Source organism: Patella vulgata, chromosome 6 (assembly GCF_932274485.2).
Source record: "Patella vulgata chromosome 6, xgPatVulg1.2, whole genome shotgun sequence".
Classification (NCBI taxonomy): Eukaryota; Metazoa; Mollusca; class Gastropoda; family Patellidae; genus Patella; species Patella vulgata.
This window is the reverse complement of record NC_065884.2, coordinates 53,874,332-53,895,932: the sequence shown is the minus strand read 5'-3', so window position 1 is coordinate 53,895,932 and position 21,601 is coordinate 53,874,332. Positions and strand designations below refer to the sequence as shown.

The 21,601-nt window shown below is 33.4% G+C and overlaps 1 protein-coding gene across 2 annotated transcripts; it reads right to left on the bottom strand.

The window, feature by feature from the left end:
• Positions 1-3,288: 3,288 nt before the first annotated feature.
• LOC126825309 (MAP kinase-activated protein kinase 5) lies at positions 3,289-21,501 on the bottom strand. 2 transcript variants are annotated; one of them, XM_050554898.1, is made up of 12 exons: positions 21,429-21,501; positions 19,452-19,525; positions 18,511-18,684; positions 17,408-17,516; positions 16,679-16,768; positions 15,526-15,621; positions 14,399-14,482; positions 13,521-13,708; positions 11,498-11,612; positions 10,820-10,947; positions 7,533-7,604; positions 3,289-5,907 (listed from the first exon to the last, which is right to left on the bottom strand). In XM_050554898.1, the coding sequence occupies exons 3-12, from the start codon at positions 18,561-18,563 to the stop codon at positions 5,904-5,906; spliced, it is 939 nt and encodes a 312-aa protein (XP_050410855.1). In that variant the 5' UTR covers positions 18,564-18,684; positions 19,452-19,525; positions 21,429-21,501; the 3' UTR covers positions 3,289-5,903. The 2 variants fall into 2 exon arrangements, with proteins under 2 accessions (XP_050410855.1, XP_050410854.1); XM_050554897.2 differs by lacking the exon at positions 21,429-21,501 and adding an exon at positions 21,190-21,324.
• Positions 21,502-21,601: the final 100 nt, after the last annotated feature.

Genomic DNA, 21,601 nt, shown 5'->3' with positions numbered 1-21,601 from the left:
ACAATAGAGACAGAGAAACAATTCAGAGAAATATACTCTGCTCCTGTTTATGACACAAGTGTGACAGTTTAGAAATTTTCAATTTAGTCTTGTAATGGAAAATGGTTTGTATCGACAGAATACTATTATCTGAAATCATTCCTCTCACGCGTTTATTCGTCACCTCTATAATTATTGTCTGTGGCTAAACAATATCTAGCCTTAAAAACTTTTTGCGCAACGTTTCAGTTGACACGACGCCATTTCACATTTGAAGAACTCACATAACTAACATATTTTTATGGGGCTGTTGTATTATACTCTGGCGTTAACAATTCAGACAGCAGTAATTTCGTCACGTATGAATTTCATGTTTTACAGTAAGCTAAATGCAGCCATTTAGATATGCCGTGGTTTCAATCTGTTTTACAGAGGTATTGTTGAAGCCTTCTTATATATGTGTATTAGATGACGGACCTTCTGCAGGTGACGTCACATCACGACTCTATGATGCGTGCATTATAATATAAGATGTTGTTGTGTTAACTGGTCAGGGTAGAATGGTGCCCTTTACTCATTTTATATACCTATTTTCACTAAATATGAAATATTTTTTTTTATCTAGATATACTTCAAACTTCGTTTTTTATTTTCTAATTCTTCAGAAAAATGTTTTAGAATTAAATTTGCAGATGGAAAAAAAGGTAATATTGTGAGCTAATTAACTCGAACGGATGTCATCCCTCTCAGTGATTGTAGCGGCCTAGCGAATATTCAATGCTGATCAGTGTGCCGTAGGATAATGCAACTGGGGTGGGAATGGGCTGAATTTTTCAAGTGCGGATAATGGTAGACAAGAGCTAAGCTGTCTGGTCAAGTGTCTCACCCTCGCATTGAAGTGTTTACAAGAGCAATGTCACCGATGGTATTACTGCGCGAAGAAAACAAAATGCCTGTTATAATACTTATGATGGGGTGGGGTGGGGGACGCAGCTGGGCTTTTAACACAAATATTGAAATAAAACCATGCAATGCATCAACCCTGGAGCTGTAACTTACAAGCTGAGAAAAAAAATCTGTTTTTCACGCCAAAACATTTTATTTTAACCGTTGGTAATGTAATGAGAAAATGGTTGTATCGGGAAGAGACGTGTCGACAAACTCTGACAAATCGACAGTTAGTTTTATTACGATTACCAAGTGTGAATTGTTCTTAGATTGTATTATTGATCTCAGGAAATGAGAACTACGAGCTTGAAAAGTTGTTTTCAGGGGATTTTTTTTTCATGACAAGATCGAAATTGATTGAATAAATTGGTGTGAACGTGTTGAGGTGTTGTATAGGATTTGGTGGAATTGTTTAGACGGATTTGGAAATGGCTCAAGTGTGTTAATTTGGGATTTCACTACACAATTTTAAAGGCATTTTATTTGATGTGATCCGAAAACTTGCTGCAGTTAGAAACCAGTAAATTTGTTACGGAAAATGATAGATTATGCAAATTGGGTTTTAAAAATTTTGGAATATTAGATAAATTTTTACCAGAACTCTTTAAAATGAGAATAACTACATTTTTGAAAATTAAAGATATTTATTTTCCTCGGCTGTCGTGAACCTAAATACATAACCATATTTTTGAAAACTTTAGTATAGCCCGTAAACTTAAAATTTGTGATTACTTCATTAAAATGATACATACATGTTTTTTTGAGTTTCAGCCCCCATCTTTATTAGAACAATATTAAATGTATAGTTGTCAATTTTAGGAAATACACATGTAATTTGAGTGTATAATATAAAGTAATTTACATTCAATTTTAAAAATTTATCATATCTTTTAAATGTCTAATTAAATAAGCGAACAGTTCAAATTGAACTGGAATCGTTTGCGTCTGTGGAGTACATTCTACACGTTTTTGTTATCATTATTGTGTCGTTTGTGAATCAGCCATTTTAATTACTTCTGTGTTGTCTTCTGGGCTATATTTTTCTTTGTAACTTACAAATGGAGCTCGAAACAATTATGTCCATAGAGCCCATGATATCTTGTACGGTTTTTAATATTTACGGTACGATAGCAACATCAATATTGGTTGACATGGACCAATATTGAATTCTAATTCGTGTTTTTAATATCGAACATGATGAAGATTGAGTGAGATATTTAGCTCCTTTATTATCAGTTTATTAATCTGGTGTTTGTAATAAACACATCTATATTGAGGTAGCTATATTATCGTGTGTTGTTTGAATAACGCATATGAGTTCAAAGATGCTGGAACATCAATTTGCCGACGCACTAACCCGACTGATCCATCTCACATTCTGAATCAATGGACCGAGAAACCACTCTCTAACATATTCCTGGAGCAATATGCGGACAGACCCGTCTCTCAATCTATTATACTTTCAATGGCCTACACTACACGAATCTGACCGATTGTACTGGAAGGTCGTGTCAGGGGTCGTACGAGGGCTCTTTGACCCTATGACGTCAGATGTTGATTGATCAATCAGCGTTGACGTTTCTAGTGGTTTACCCAGTTCCGTGCATCGCACGCCAAGAACTCGCCGTAACAGACCGTTCCATTGGCTAATCCCTCACTTCAACCAAAACGCCGGTAATATAACAACTCTTCCAAATCGTAGTGTAGTAAAGACAAGTAAAACGAAATTTTGAACTATAAAATCGAAACCAAATTAGGAAATGTGTTTTAATCAGATTGCGTCTCTAACATATTCCTGAAGCGATTGGGCGGACAGACCTGTCTCTAACATATTCCTGAGGCGATGGGCGGAGAGACCCGTCTTAAAACATATGGGTGGAGAGATCCCTCTCCAACATATTTCTAGCGCAATGTGCGGGGAGATCCCACTCTAACATACTCCTGAAGCAATGGGCGGACAGATCCCCCTCTATTCTTTAAATGTTTGATAACAAATTGTGAAATCCTGAACCAATAGCCAGATAGTTGGATTAAGTCTAATCAAACGAATGACTGTGAGGAGTATGCGGAATCCAGGAATTTATTTCAGATTGGAAAATGTGTTAGCCAGAGAGAAAACCCACGGAGTGGGATTGGCGAGCCCACTCCTTGTCACCAGCTAGGAATCGAAATCACGTCACTTGAATCAATGACAGACCTTATGATCTAAAGCGCATGCCTCAGACAACTGGGTCCCCACATCCCCATATGACAACGTTAGACACATAGGGCGTTTTGTTCAGTTCTATTGAAACATTTATTCTACAGCTTGATAAACAATAATTGACGGACAAAACTAAATGAAACAATAATATTACAAAATTTAGTGTAATTACAATTTATTATTTTTTTTTTTCACTTTTACGCACAGTTTACATAAAACCATCAAAAAAATTTATACATAAAAATCTTAAATTTTAATAAAAACATAAATTCTAACAAAGTACAATCAGAGGCACTAAAAGGTAAGTATTGCCTATACATGTACCATTAAATTTTTTAAAAATAGCTTCAACTCGCCTGCCGTTTCATGTCAATAAACCAATAGTCTCGGTAACAGGCCAGCTAACCGGTATTTTTGAACTATTATAGTAAGAACAGTCAGCTGTTTATTTAAATCGCACATTATGCATTTTTAATGTATAAGTAACAGGATTTATACAATGTATACAATGTAAGCCGAGTCCCAGTTAAAGGGAATTAACGTATTACCGCACAGCACCAACCGAGCCAATGAAGGCACATTGGGAAATTTGACCCGGGCATTATTTAGGATTTAAGAAATTTAAAATAACCAATTCGCCCATCCCTCCAATTTGTAAGAAGAAATGATTATATCAGCAATGACCGCGAGTTTTATAAAATGTACGGAGTTTAAGCGAGATCAATCCTTCTATTGAAGATGGGGTTTACCAGAAATAGGCATCTTCCAAAAACAAGGATAGAACACCTCAATATTAAACCCTTCCATTGGCGAGTCAATATTTTCGTTTAACTGCGTACTGGTTGAGCTAGCTGACGATAGTCTATAATAGAATAGCCATAGTAAATGCCGTGCATTAATAACATGATTTGTTAAATGATTATTAAAGTAGACATTATAAACCTCCACTAGAAACCTATGATCATTACCACACACAACTTCTACATGAATACACATTTCATCAACCAGACAAGGTTCACTGTCTAGCGCCCACAGAACCTATAAGTTAATGAACCCTGATATATATCCTTCGATTAAAGTCTCAGTGATATTTTCACAGTGCACTCGAAGACAGGAAATGAGTTTTGAAGAAACACTTCGGATCATAATTTTATGTGCTAAACTTGCCTATTGCAAGACGCTTTTCTGGCCTCAAATGTTATATCAAATATTATTTAGACATTTATTCACATGACAGGCCCATAATCAACTCTCTACGTAATCCAATGGCTTATATATTGAGTGGATTAGTCAATGCCCACCATATCTGCGTTAAACGGTAATATTGCTTGAAAATGCTGATCAATTATAATGGCATAGGTACTTGACTATCGAGAACATGAACTGTGAGTAGAGTTTTCATCTGCCATTTACGACTATTTCATTATCTATTTTTATATCAGGAATGTGACCCACCCTTTTTAAAATCCTATAAAATATAACTTGAATCATTAAGGCTATATAAATATAAATAATTGTATGGTGTAAAATCACTATGCTTGTTCATTAATGACTAAAACAAGGTTGTATATATAATAAAATAATATGTTATAAAAATATCTACATGCAATTATAAATAAGTAGTAACAATTCTATGTCAACTGTAAGGTATGAAATCAACCCAATAAGATTATACCAATCCAATTTCGTTTCGTTTTTTATAGTTCAAAATTTCGTTTTTACTTGTCTTTACTACACTTGGATCTGGAAGACTTGTTATTTATCTCGTGTTCTGCTTGAAATGAGGGGTCAGCCAATCAAATGGTCTGACGAATAGAGCGTTTGACCTTTTTTGCCCGGAACTGTGGGTAGACATTACCAGCATAGAAATCAAAACAAAGCAAAAGTAGATTTAAAAAAGCATGGCGGTCGCTAATTGGTTAATCGAATGACAGACGTTATCGGGTCAAATGTCGCTTGCTTGGTACCTGACGTCATAGAACGTGAACTCGCACTATAACTTGTTAGATCTACATGTAGTGTAGGCCATCGAAAGTATAAAAAACAAAACGAAATATAGATCTATATTTTAATTAGAGTAGATTGAGATTATACTGACCATATCTCTAATAGGGGTTGTTCTAGGATACTTTTGAAGCTTAGTCCTTGTTCTTTTTTGTTTTGGAGAGGGGAGGGGAGGGGGGGTCACGGAGGGTTTAAAGTATAGTCTATTAAATAAACAAAAAATTACATAATATACATCTTATATGACCATAGTAACAATTTCTACAATGACTATGACTACTCTGGCAACAATTATACAATATTCATAAGTTATATACAGCAAAGAAATTATACAATATTCATAAGTTATATACAGCAAAGAAAGCCAAAAGCCATTATATATTATTTATGCTAAAAATTGTCATTATCACAGGCCACTATAAATTCATGCAGGTTAAAATATTTGAATTATGTCAGTTCCATTTTTAATCAGTTGTCAATCAATAATTTGTTCTATTACAATATAAATATGTCATACAAAAAGGACATACCATACACAAAAGATGTCATACAAAAAGAAAAAAACTGGTATTTGTATTTAATATCATACAAAAAGGGCATATCAACAAAATGTTCCCAGCAGTATAATGAACTACTCAAAAAAGAAGTTTTGGTTGAACACTGTTATTTACAGGGACTAAAATAGGTTTTTTTTCTGGTTTTAAATCTTTGTTAAGATACAATAGGTGGCAGCACTGATTTCTTCTGATCCAATAAAACCCTTTTCATATCAACTGAAATTTAAAAAATTTAATTTATAATTAAATGTTAAAATCTAAAAAATATCTCAAGTGGGTAAAAACAATAATGCACTGTTGGTTATAAAGTGTCATAACAAACCATGGCTCCAAAGCATTGGTTGTCATCCTCTAAAATAACTTTCATAAAGAGTCACATTACACTTTCTTAAAATAGTGTTTAAAAATCTATTAAGCTTCCAGATTTTTAAAAATAACAGATTCTTCTTTTATTAAAAATTGAGATGGAATGAAATGGGGTTTAACATCCTACTGTTCTGCCCCGACTGGGCTAATGAAGATAGCATATGCCATACAGTGTGCTATGAGGGAAATTTTGCCCGAGCAGCAGCACTATGGCCTATTCTTATATTGAATTCAACTGCCAAGGGATCTTTCATGTGCACCCCAAAATATTAACAGGACCCATCCGAAATACTAGACAGCTATCCTTGTCAGGCCTTCCTGATGAACTTTCTCGGTCAATTCATGGATCAAAAACAGGACCTCCAGACTAGCGAGCCAATGCCTTACTCACTTAGCCACTGTGGCTCCCTTATAAGTGGTTATGGTAGTCAAGCACTCAGGAGCATTGAAACTAGAATATCCTGGGTTTGACTACCAAGGTAGGCAGAGAAAAAGAATTTAGGAATATTAAAGTCTGGTACTTTAGCCTTGGTGAATCGAGGCAAAAAATGAAAGGGTGTCTAGTTATTTGGATGGAACAAAAAATTATGGTCCAGTGTTCAGATTAGAGTGTGCATAATAGAACCTTTAATGGGGAGGGGCAGGGCCTAAAAATTATTTTTTTACGTCCACTTGCAGAAGAATTCACTGGACCAATACAGCCCGCCGCTGCCAGGTCAAATACGGCAAATAACTGATTTTTATCAACTTTCAGGAAGCAGACCACAGCCGTGAAACTGCTATATTTAGCTTGATTTATAATCTGCTTTGTAATAATCATGTTCTACATATTTATGTCTTTAAGATGCAAAGTAATGAGAAATTAAGCAGTACGAAATTGTGAAAATGTAATCAAATTTTTAACATGAAAAGAACTTCATCTTTTTCCTACGATAATTGCCTAGGTGCAGGGTTTGCTTAGGCAATAATCATACAAAGGTACTAGCATATCTGTTTTGTATCTAGTTGTGTTTGGTACCTTGTTAGAAGCTGTTTAAGTCGAGTTATTATCTTAAAAAGGTTCAATTTGTTTAAATTTGGAGGGAAACATATTGAAAACATGCTGAATTTGCCTTCAATTTGGCAATACTCCCAGGGTGGGTCTAATTTTTGAAATATATATACAAAAATGGTTTTAAATTATGTCTTTAGACCCAATGAACAAATCCCCAAGTGGATGTGTTTGGGAAGTGAGAATTTCAGAAAAATGACAAATTACCATTCCCCGTACCCTTAATAGTTGGAATTTGAAGGAGAGTAATTGAAATCCTACTGTCTGGGAAAAATCATTCTATCCATAGAAATAAAAATTGTTGTATTTTAGTTTCAAAATGACCTAAGTAAATGGCTCATAAGGCGTTAGACTCCATTCAATTGAATCCAGTCCAATTATTATATATTACAAAGTGCAATTAACTGATAATGGAAATATATACCTGTTTTTGCTGAGATATGAAGGACTTTTCAATGGGGGTTCTTCCAATCCCAAAGACTCTTCTACAGAAGATCTATATAAAGACAAATATCATTACTATAGTACAAAAGCAATTTATTAGTCAATCAATACACACAATTAGCACAAACTGCTAATTAATATAATTGCTCAATTTTTCTTTGAATGAAAATAAAGAATCAGTCTAATTAGCTTTATAATAATTCGGGTAATAATCAATAAATATGACCAGGGCTTTTCAATACACATAATGAATCACTTTAAGCAAATAAGACTATAAAGAAGGCCAACCAATGTACTGTAATACATTTATAGACATGTGGGCTTTACGTGTTCATGCACACAACAGTGTCTATTCAAATATATTTTTTTTTGTTGCTATAATCCAAATACACACATTTTGTAGGGAATGCTTACATTAATTCAATAGTTGCTAAGAAAAATATTTTTATGCTAAGGTCTCACACATCATCATGCTAGGTAACCAGATCACAGCAGATTTTTAATGGTGTGTGGTAGACAACAAAATATCACAGCAGCTAAGTTGTCCAAAGATTCCATAAGGGTTGCCACATTGCTATTTGTTAGGTGACAAAGAGCGAAATTTTCATAAACGACGAATGGAGCATTGATACTTAATAATTATGTTCAATGCTCAAGAAATAATTATTAGAAATTATTGAATTTCATAATAATAATTGAAACAAATTCATAAATTTAAATGTAGATAAGAAGATGATATTTGTTGTTAATGCATTTACAGGATTCTATAAAATAAGAACGGTCTTAATCCTAGTAAAACAAAAATTGTTGAAATTTTCTAGGCTTCTTCTTCATATTATGGTAATTTCTGTTGCTGGAGAGTTCACTGGATTCTAAAAGTAAGCACAGTCCATAACTCTAAAAGTAATGAACGGTCCAGTATCTTATCCCATGCCCCCTCTGCCCACACGTCCAGCCTAAGGACTTGTATTGTAGTTTTAAGAAATAGTCTGATTAAAATAAAATACATTTAATCCTAGCAAACTCAATTTTCTTTAAAATCAGCTGGTATAATTTGTGCAAATTGAAATTTACATTGAGATCTATCCCAGTTGATAGTATTGGTACACCCAACACTCTATCTTTCTTGGCTCATTGCAAATATCTGATACATTTTGATTAGTTTATGTTTGAAAAACATTCTTTTGCAACTGGCAGTTGAAAAAATTATATAGAAATCTCCAATATCTGCTCACAAAAAAAATTAAATACCCTTAAAATAAGACTACCTTTCTGGTTTGGATCGAATAATAAAATTGCTAATTTAATTGAAACTTTGAATACTATGTCTTGATTTGTTTTGTGAGATGAGAGTCATCATTCAAAAATTTACCTCTGTAGATAAAGCAAATTATGTGCCAGTCATGCATTCTGCTTCAAAATCTTAAATGTTAATCTCCAAGTTTATAAACTTTAATTCTACTCTCTAAGTTTATAAACTTAAATTGTACTCTCCAATTTCATAAACTTAGATCTTACTCTTTAACTTAAAATAAATAGATGACACATATTAATTTATCGTACATTTATTTTTTTCAAAAGTATCAAGCAATCAAACTGATTATCAACTATACACTAAGTTTCATCAATCTCTATCAGATAGAATCAAAGTTATCTTGTCCTAAAGCATCAACCAATGAAAGTGTTTAGCTTTAGCTCGAAATGTTAATCATTGAACTCAGTCAAGACATTCACCTAATGAACATCTACATCAATTAAAAGCAGAGTTGTTATGTCCAAAGTCTTGACCAATCAAATTGCTTGTCAATCCTTAGCTTAATTGAATGGCCATTTTGCTCAGTAATCCCAGCCAGAATTTGGCTATTTTGTAAATTTGCGTTAAAGTTTAAAATATTTGTTTTAGAACTGAAATAAATCAACTATTAGTCAACAGAATTGATCTCATTGAAGACGACGTCAATTCTATGAGTTGTAGATGTTATTTTTGTGAAAAATCATTGGAAGAAGAGAGAACATGTTGGGACTGGACGAATTATTTAGTCTTTATGGGTGCAAAGGAAACAATGCTGAAGATAAACCTATTGTTTACAATGTAACGTGTTGTTGACCTCATGACCCATTGACATCAATGTCATGACCTGTGATGTGTAGATCATGGCTATTGACTGTGTCTGAGATACTACTCCGTAGGTAGTGTGTTTCAGATGTTCAAAATGTAGCTTAAGCAGAGAGTTCTCAAAATCAAGCTTAGTCAAGGTAATGATATAATGAATCTATTGACTGTGTCTGAGATACTTCTCCGTAGGTAGCGTGTTTCATTTGTTCAGAATGTAGCTTAAGCAGAAAGTTCTCAAAATCAAACTTAGTCAAGGTAATGATATAATGAATCTATACTGGGAGTTTCATCACTCTCACTTAATTGTTAATTATAATCAAAGTTGTGCCCCAAAGCATTAACCAATCAGATTGCTTATCTCTGCTTACTGTAAGCAGAAAGTGTTCATTATCGAACTTAGTCAAGGTATTTATGTGATAAAACTATACACCAAGTTTCATCACTCTCACTTAATTAGAACTAAAGTTATTGTGTCCCAAAGCATCAACCAATCAAATTGCTTATCTCTGCTTACCCTAAGCAGAAAATTCTCATCTTCGAACTCCATCAAGGCATTGACCTAATAAACACCTACCTACACCAAGTTTGAACATTCTAGCTCAATTAGAAGGAGAGTTATTGTGTCCCAAAAAGTGTGACGGACGGACAGACAGACAGGCACATTTTAATAGTCCCACAGCGGTCAAAAAACTTAAATCTTACTCTCCAACTTCAAAAACTTAAATCTTACTCTTCAGCTCAATAGATGGGTTGGGTTGCTGAATAGTTTAATGGGTCACACGTCCCACCTTGTGGGTTTTCTCATAAAAATGGACAATGTTAGTCTCGAAATGGCTTAGCTTGTGTCTAGTAGACATTAAGCCCCATTTTATTCACTCTCACTCTCTTAACTCAATACCTGACCTTGTTATCTTAAATCTTATATTTAGGTCAGTGTTATTACAAAGTATAGTGAGATGTGATATCCTCTACAACCTAATGATCTGCTATCTTGAAACTATAATTAGATTCGTTTCACAAACAAGGTAATCAATATACAGTTTTGGCCACAGATCGTTCAAAGATTCAATTTAACCTAATCTTGAATATCTCTGATTCCTTGTGAATGCCTTGTTAGCTGAATATCTGTGTTATCAATATATATATATTACCTTCGTTGTCTTTTTTTAATAATAGGATTATTTGCTGTAGAGATTGGCTTGAGACAGATTTTTGTACTATTTAGTCTCATCACCATTAGCTCACTACCATGTGCTAGATTTATATCTTCTAAACTTTCCTGAAGTAAAATAGATTTAGATTAAACTCTGATTAGATCTACTGATGTCAATCATGTCTTGTTTTTCGATCAGATCTTTTTCAATGCTTTTTGTTTATTTTCAAATCTTTGTGGATCACTACAGCTTACAAGGAAATGATAAAGTAGAATCGAGTTTACTATACTTTATCAAGAAAATAATACAGCCATATTAAGTTTACTATACCCTATCAATAAAATAATACAGCAGCACTTAATTTACTATACATCAGGAAAATATTACAGCAGCATTGAGTTTACTATACCTTATCAGGAAAATAATACAGCAACTAATACAGCAGCATTGAGTTTACTATACCTTATCAGCTAGTACGACACATTATTTTTCAGTGTATTTAGTAGACCTTATCAGCTACGACATGATACTACAGGAGAAATGAGTTTACTATACCATGTCAGCTTATACCATAAGATAATTCTGTTCACTATACCCTGTCAGATAATACAACAGGGTAATGGAGTTTACTATAGCTAGTCAGCTAATACCACAGAGGAACTGAGTTTACTATACCTTGTCAGCTAATACTACAGGAGATCTGAGTTTCGTATCTTGAGGATTTAATAACCATGGATGTATTATTAGTTCATCTATGGTCATTCTCTGAGAGGGATCGATGTGCAGTAACCTGTTCAAAAAATTCAATCATAAATCAACATATGACAAATTCTTGTAACCAACAGATTTAAGGTGTAGACATAGTAGTAAAACCTACAATACAAGTGTCAGTTTCTCCAGCCAAATGCTGTCAAACGGTGGGGTATGTGAGATAGTACCAACAATATGAGTATGAGCGGTCAGTTCTCCGAATATGTCCTTCAGCAAATAAATCTTATCATTGACAGATTCCGGATGAATGCTAGTATTTATTTTGTTTACAGGTCTTAACAATCACTTCCACTGAGGGTGATACTGCTGACAAGTGGGTTTTCATGTGGAAGGAAACTGGAGTAAACACGCGAAATTGAGAAGGCACCCCTATCTCCAAGTCACATCCGCTCACACTAGGGATCGAAACCACAAATCAGAGGTGACCGACTAGGCCATTTTAACCCCCCGCCAATGTACCATTTTTCTTGGTGTTATTATCATATGAATAGCTAAAAACTTGAAACATGTAGAATAACCTAAATATCGTTTTGCACAAATTCATGTGCAATGTCTACTGTTATCCATTCATTTACATATCCCGGGTTGGGTTCTCTGGTTTCCATCTATTGCTAAAATCACCTATGCGCGAGTCAAGAAATGACCTAGTTTGTTCAGAGAGAGAGAGAAATGGGGTTTAATGTCCACTCGACACAAACTAGGTCATTTCGGGACTAACATATCGTTTAATTTTATTTCAATAATTCACTTGCGCGTAGGGTCTTTAGCAGTGGGAGGAAACCGGAGGACCCGGAGAAAACCCACGAGGTTGGACAGACGACCCGACTCCTTGTCATGTACAACCGGGGATTCGAAACCACGCCAGTTGACTCAATGACAGGTCTTATGATACAGTGCGCACGTGCTAACCATTCGGCCATCCAACCCCCCCCCCCCTAGTTTGTTCAGAGTGGATGTTAAATACCATCTCTTTCTCTCTCTCCTTTCCATATCTATATCAGACAGGGATTATGATAAGCGGTATCGCATCGCAGTTTGCTAAACAAAAATGACGTAAATGTGAATCAAAATATTGATTTGATTAGCAGAGAATCTGTGAATCAAGTTTCTTGTCCCAAATATGATTTACCGTTCAACTGCGTACGGACATTTTAATCCTAATCTCCTTGAAGTCTGTCAACTAGATTAGTCAATAAACTAATTGTAAGCTAACCTTTTTACAGTCAGTCAGTTTCATAATCTAATTAAGTAATTAGTACAAAGTACAAACGTTAAATTTGATAACCAGTCTAATTTTTAGTCGTTTAACAAACTACTTTGCTACTAAAATGGCACTTGGTTTATTTTAGTGGGAAAAAAGTTCATGTGGCCAAATAACAACATGGCGACAATGCATGCATTGCATACAGATTTCGATTCGACGATGTAATTTTAAAAGACTGTTTTATAATGAAGACAAACCATGTTTTGACATCACAAACTTTTCTTATCACAGATATTTTGCTTTCATTTTTTGCCCTGTAATTTTGGAGGAATACTTTATGGTCATGAATTTGAAGCAGGTTGCCACGGGTCTGTACGCTTTTATTCTATCGTATTATGAAAACATTTAATTTTGTAGGAATATTACAGACTTAAATTTGAATACTGTATGGGAATTGAATTACGGAAAATAGCGAGGTGCACCAATTTTTTTTTTTGTATTCAGAACACAATATGATACATAACATAAAACTATTCGTAGTTGAAGTCTGTTAAAGGGAATAAAAGTCACCCATACACAAATAAATATAAGTTGTATACCGGTAAAAATTATGGCCTTTAGAAATTGTTCAGATTGATTAGCACTTCACTTTAAAAACATCCAATAATTGCTAATCAATTTTTCTTTCTTATCATATGCCCTGATATCAGAATAATAACTTACCTACTAATTATATCTTTAGCAGACTTAGATATATCCCGCCAATCATCTTCTGGAAATTCATAATCACCAGACAAGATTTTTTTTCGCATTTTCGAGCTTAAATGATTGGACGGTGTTTCTGAATAAAAGGGGGGATAACCACACAGCATTATGTACAATATGACTCCTATACTCCACATATCACAGCTCTGAAAAATAAAATAAATCTGTAGTTAGTGCTTATGTTAAACTATATTTGTAATCATCAGTTAGTGTAGTTAGTGCTTATGTTAAACTATATTTGTAATCATCAGTTAGTGTAGTTAGCGCTTATGTTAAACTATATTTGTAATCATCAGTTAGTGTAGTTAGTGCTTATGTTAAACTATATTTGTAATCATCGGTTAGTGTAGTTAGTGCGTATGTTAAACTGTATTTGTAATCATCAGTTAGTGTAGTTAGTGCTTATGTTAAAACTATATTTGTAATCATCGGATAGTGTAGTTAGTGCGTATGTTAAACTATATTTGTAATCATCAGTTAGTGTAGTTAGTGTGTATGTTAAACTATATTTGTAATCATCAGTTAAGTTCTCAAATAACAAAACAACAATTGGCATCAAGAAAATATTTCAAATGTCACTAGGTCATTCTATAATTACTGGCCAGTCTTGGTTTCATAGTTACAAGTCAGGATTGAAGACATGCATTGGGCAGAGTATACTTAGTTTTCTTGAACACTTAATGTCACAGAAATTATCTGAATCATTATATATATTGTACATGCTGTTTTCTTGAACTGTCTATTGAAAATTTTAGGTCTAGCTTATTTTTTGTGGAGGGAAATTAAATAAATTATGGAAAGAATAATCAATTTGTATTTTTAAATCAAGAAACTACCTTGTCATAAAAACATGGCTTCTTATTAGTTGCGGCACTTGGATCTTTACGGATCAAGCGTTTCTGTATGTGAGCCTCCAGAACCTACAAAAATATAATCATGATGATTAAACTCTGAGAACTTGAATAAAAAGTAGAAATATATCATTACATTGATATCTTGGTGAAAAGATTAAGAGTTTAAATAAAAGATTTTTTTTTAAATGGATGTCTTTTTCTCTTTTGACCAAACATGACATTTGTCTAAAGCTACATTTCAGAATGGGGGGTTGGATGGCCGAATGGTTAGCATGTTCGCGCTGTATCATAAAGCCTGTCATTGAGTTGACTGGCGTGGTTTCAAATCCCCGGTTGTACGCGACAAGGAGTAGGGTCACCTGTCCAACCTTGTGGGTTTTCTCTGGGTACTCAGGTTTCTTCCCACTGCTAAAGAATTATTGAAATAAAATTAACCATATGTTAGTCCCAAAATGAACTAGTTTGTGTCGAGTGGACGTTAAACCCCATTTCTCTCTCTGTCTCACATTTCAGAATGAAACTTCAAACAGATATTTTTAGATCCCTGACCTGAAAAAAGGGTTCTCTTTCTTCGGTTCATAGGGATAGATGGATGCCATTATCCAAATTAATACTAACGAGACGGTTAAAAAGGCATTATGTAAGATTTAGATAAAGAGCTGGATTTTCATAGTTCAAAAAAAGATAATGAAAAATGAATACACTGTATATTGAAAATTTCATTTAAATTTCTTTATTTGGAGCAAAGTTATGAATAGCTACCTATATCAGGTTTCAGACAGCGGGAGCAATTAAATATGTATTAATTTTAATCCAAATAAGACTTTTAATATATAAAAAAAGATGCGTATAACTAGATATTATTCGGCCTTTTATCAGCAGACTCTGTGACTGACGTCATACATTTTCAGACAATTCAGCTTAACTGCCATATTAGCTTTAAAGGTAGATATGACAGACCTGACCTTGTCTAATCTAATCTAGAGGGTTGATTATGGGCTTATTGTGTGAATGAATGTCTAAATAATAATTACATGTATATAACATTTTAATTTATGGGATACATTCTGAATATAACACATGAATGCAATGTACATAAGACTACATACCTGAGGAGCAACATAATATGGGGTAAAATATGGAGTCTGTAGATTTCCATCATCAAACTTAGCAAAACCAAAATCTGACAACTTTAATACTGCATTCTGTTAAATAATACAAAATAAGGTAAATTTCATAATAAAAATAATTGTTTACAATACAGCATGTCTCTAGCTCTAATTTAAAGGAACATAAACTCTTTGGGGTATAAAAAAGTCTATTTGGTTGGGTTGATTTGAAGAGTTATTCCGATTATGGATAAATCTGAACACTGTCTCTATCTATGTAATTCAAATCAGGTCAAATAAATAGTTTCAATCAATTCTATGATGTTTATACAGTTGCTACACAGATTACACAAACACAGAACTATCTCTGGGTGTTTAAAGATACAATCCCGTGTACAAACTTTGTGATTTGATGATATATTTTGACTATAAACATATTCAAAGTAACCAATCTATCAAAAATTTGCTTCAATTCCCTCTCAAAACTTTGTATTCGCCGCGATACCTATAGCTACACGTAAGCTTTTGTTAGATGCAATGTCTGTCAACTTAGCTTCATTGTGGGAGGGGCCATTTTTCAGAATGTATTTATCATTACTTACTGTACATTTAAGATACATATTGAGGCCTAAGTAAATTCTTAATTATTTCTGTACGCTTCTTTTTCTGCAGTTTATTTGCAGAGTCTTTTGTACGTTGACACCCCTCAATGTTCCCAAAACTGCCTAACCATTTTATCAAGAAATAACAACCGCTCTCTCATTTAAGCTGGCACACAATAAGCTGCCAGATAACAGTCGGGTTGTCAGTTAGTGATACCCTGACAATTTTGTCCAGTGCTTGCCCCATGAGCATTTTTCCAGTAATCCAGTATTTCTCTAGTAAGATTGAGTGTCTATACTTTCCATATATATACCAGGTACCAAATTTAACATAATTTTATTTGAAAGAACCACCCGATAAATACTTTTCTGGGAAAGTATCTTTAAGATACTACACCCCCATCTATTGTTCTCATTAAAGATATATTTAGCAAATGACTTGGTACGAATATGACTTGTAAAATCTTGTTGAAACGTTGCAATGTAATAAACAAAGTGATTGTATCCATTCCAATTATTCTAGTATTATATTATATATTATTTGTACTTACATTAGTTTTATCAGATAACAGTAAGTTTTCTGGTTTAAGATCTCGATGAGCAATATTAGATGCGTGACAATGGAAGACAGCTTGACATATCTGAAACATTAAACAATTACTTCATATCACACTTGAGTGGCATTTAGCAAATGAGAAACACATTAACAGAACACAGTTTTTATGGTAAACAGTCACTAGTGCTCTGTTCATATTATATGTTGCCAGGTGTATGCATTAATCTCTTCTATCCTTCTGAAAGTCACAAGTAAGGGGAGACAAATCCAAATAATTGGCTTATATTTATTATTTATTACTTTGTCTCATTACATATATAACCAGCTGGGGTGGATGGCCGAATGGTTAGCACATGAGCGCTGTATCATAAGGTTTGTCAATGAGTCAACTGGCTTGGTTTCTATTCCCCTGTTGTACGTGACAAGGAGTAGGGTCGCCTGTCCAACCTCGTGGGTTTTCTCCGAGTCCTCTAGTTTCCTCCCACTGCTAAAGACCACTACGCGCAAGCAAATTATTGAAATAAAATTGAATCATGTGTTAGTCCCTAAATGACCTAGTTTGTGTCAAGTGGAAAAATAGATTAAAGAGTTCCCATCCTTAGAAAAGCTTTGATACGTACAAGAGGGAGTCATATTTGACAAATCCATAAGGTTTACAGGACAGTGAAGTACACATGCCAATGATAGAAGCCAAAGACAGAAAATAAAATGTTATGCTCTTTACTTGTAGTAGATAATGTGCAGCTTTTTTCTCTGTAAAATTATGTTGTTTACTAATCTGATCAAACAATTCTCCACCTTCCATTAATTCTAATACAACCAACAGTCGAGATCTGCACAAAAGTAAAGAACATGATAAATTAACTTAAATCATTCAAATTAAAGGGACAACAAACAAGAATAATGTTAAATACTTTTACCAGAAATCATATATGTCTGAAGATTATTCGAAACAATCACTTCTCATTTATATTATGTCCGCTTAAAATGTACATTGGTTTGTACTGATTTATACCACCATCTTTATTGTTACTGGGTCAATTAATTAATTCTATCTTTTATTCTATATAAGTCCATGCATGGTTGTTTTGTAGTTTGTAATAGCAATTAGGAAATCTAAATACTAAAATCTGTCATAAATGGGTCAAAACTAAAATGGTTGATTACATTGAATTTTATGCATTAATTTGTTCTTTGGCTGCCAATCTGTCTTTGTTGATAAAACCTGTGTCAAGATGTGAAAAATTTTGTGTTGCACTGCAGACATATAAATAAAAAATGAAATTAAAAGTTGAGCAGAACTCTTACTTCATCTATAAAAGTGACCATTAAATTGCATAAAGCTTCTTCCAACACTTATCAAAATAAAAGGAAATCAACCAAAATAAAATCTTGATTTTGATCCACATCAAATAAGTTTAGTTCCTTTAAACGACTAAGGGATATATATCATTGGATATCATTACACTATGTAATAGATCTACATAGACCTAATGTAGACCTTGTCAGTCGTGCAGGACGGAGGGCCTGTCAAGGAACAGTGTCTAGTCGTAAGTATGGGATGGAAAACAGAGGCCCTGTGTACATATCGGCCATGGCGTAAAGAACCATTGACATTTGGAATTTGAAATAAAAGTAGCCTGTGGTTCCGCTATCCAGGCAAAATTTACCTCATACATGTACCACACTGTATCGTGTATGCCCATCTTCATTAGTCCAGCTGTTTGAGAGAAAAGGAGGACTTGAAACCTCATTTCATTTCCTAATCAAAGAAAGAAACAGACATGCTAGACAGTTTAAGAAGCCATTTTTAAAATTCCTACATACTTGTGTTCCTTTTCATCAGGAAATTTAATTTTATTACAATAAACATCTTTCATATCAACTATATTTGGATGACTTCGACATAGCCAGTGAATATGTACTTCTCGTCTAGCTTTAGCACTGTCAGGAATACATTTCACAGCAAACTTTTGACCAGTTGATACTTCTGTACATTGTCTGTAAAATGATTACAATATAATATATGTGTTTATATTATTACAATATTACATTCACTTCAATATAATGCTAATATCAGTCTTGATTTGATCTTTGACAGTTTTCATATGTTAAGTGAAAGAGAAAGGAAGCCTAAAAAATAACTTAGGAACCCCCAGAAGGCCAGATTAATGGTTAATTATAGAGTTTAAGACCATACACAAACATCATAACTTATAAGTAGTTTTATTAAAAACATTTGGTCCAAAATAATTCAAATCCATCAACAGAATAGTGATTGTACTATTCAAATATTCTTTCATTATCCGACTGCCTTTCTGATATTCATTTAAAATGATAAATTTTTGAACTGTTTTTAGTATATTTGAGACATTCCCAGGAACTATCAATATTTTAAAATGATATATATCTTTTTGTGTAGTTTTTAACATCAGTTAATTTCATTGAATTAATATTAGTAAGTTATTCATTGTAGACAAAAAAAAACCAGCAAAAACTCTTTTGGTGTCAGTCAATTGAAATCGAATAACGAAAATCTATTGACACATTTAAGTTATCGTTTTCTATTGATTTCAAAAAGCCATCTTTATCGGTCTAGACAAATAATGCAACAATAATTCTGTACAAGCTAGACCAATGAATTTCTTGTCTATACCTGGATGTACTGAATTACATAATAATAACAGTCACTTTTTACATATTTCAAATATTGTCTACAATTATAATATTACATTATTCCAAGAAATGGTTGATAGAATGATTATTACCTGACAGGTCCACTTACACCAGTACCAAGACTGTGATTCCATGATATACTATAATCATCACTAATAGAACTAACCTGAAATAATAATAAGACTAAATTATTACCAATGTGAAAAAATATCTTTACTAAGGCTGTCTTGATAAATGAATAGTATTGGAGTGTTGTGAACAAAGTTTCGTTTAAAGTTTCAAAACTTAAAATTTTGAAACTGAAAGCTTTTTAGAAGAACAACAAGTGTGCTTTTTGTTTGTAAACCTTAAGACATAGGAAGCTCAAATTGTAATTGGTGATCCCAAAGAATAAAACTTCCAAGATTGTGTGAGGAGCCATGGTGGTTTAGTGAGTAAGAAATTGGCTTGTTAACCTGGTGGTCCCATGTTTGATCCCTGTGTTGACTGAGAGAGAAAGTTCATCAGGGTTTTCCGGCACGGTTCCCCCATGTCAGTTTTGCAGGACGTACATGTAGGGCCTGGATAGGGGCAACATATTGTTGTTTGTCCTGAGTAAACATTGACGTGTACGTAAAAGAATCCTTGACAATAAAAATTTCATATAAGAGTGAGACGTACTGTATATGATGTACTGATATTAGAGTTAACAATTTTATTGTCCAACATAATGTTAACCCCTAGGCCCACTGCTCCAGGTTTACAATCAGCAGAAGCTCCAAAATTAATAATACTTCCAGCTTCAGGTCAATCATACATGTATTTGTGGCACTTTTCGTGGAAATTAAAAAAAATAGTGATTTCTTAGGTCAAGAATATTCAATAAAAAAAAAATAGCCATGAATTTTCAACAATGTGATTATTAAAAATCAGCAGTTTCAGGTGCATTTGTTTATACAGCTGAGATGACAGCATGGTGAAGAATTTAACTACATGTATGAGTCCTTACACCGGTCTTCAAATCAGGCATTTGTCAGACCATACAAATTCAGTTTTTTCACAAAATACACCATAATTAACGCTACCAATTAGATACACAGGACAAATAACTGGCGTCCAAATAACTATCATATTAATGGTGTTTATCCATGCAACTGAATAATCAGCACAATGACTTGTTTAAAATAACAAGCAGGAAAAACACTTGTACAAATAAATAAATCATTGGATTTATAATAATAATAATATCATTTATATAAAGCGTGCTAATACTGACAAATAGTTTCTAAGGCACTGTTGGTTGTAAAATTCACTTATTATTTACATACATGTATCAGGGTTTTGAAACAAGATTGTTTTGAGTCAAGATTTAAAACAGCCAACGCCCCACACATGTTAATTGTTTCATTGACTTTGGTAGTTTATTCCATAGAAATGGGACAGCATGGTCATGGAAAAGGGCATGTTTTCCTATTTGTAAGTGAATAGTTTGAGATAATTTAAAAAGTATTCCGGTACCTATTATCAAACAAATTAAATTTGATCCAAATCATTTTTTAAGCCTTTTATTTGATAAAATCGATATCATAATAATAAAAGCTAAGGTCTAATAATAGATCCCCAAATGCTGACTGAAAGGAAATTTCTCAGAAATCTCAACGAATTGTGAAATCACTATCAGCATCACAACAAACAGAAACCAACAGAGTTTGCAAAATTGAATGAAAATATAAAACATTGTACAATAATTATCTATCTAACATGTTTAAATTAAAATCTGGTGTAAAAGTATTAAAAGAAATACACAACTAATATGGTTTAAATGGGTTATAATAAAGCACTAAATATTACTTTTATCTTCAATTCATCCGTCTCTGACATCTCTACTTTTAGTTTCGCTCTCGCCCGCCCTCTAGCGATACACAGGAACTTAGGACATTCTATTTTTATAACGGGGGTATACTAAATTTGAAAGCTTTCGAGGTTTTCACAAATCAAATCAGAAGTTATATGCGCTGTTTAGACATCTTATTCCAAATGATACTTTGCATAGAAAAACAAAATATTTTATTTAGATTAGTTGTTACAACCTGACATAGGTACTAAGGTTCTGTTTAATATAACCTGCAGTCACTGTGTTGAAATTGCCTCATCCTAATTCAGATTATCAAAACTAGGATTTTGGATTTTGTAAGCGACATACGCAAAACTATGTTCATATAATTTATTTAAACAATGCATTGGTCATTAGTTGATATATTTT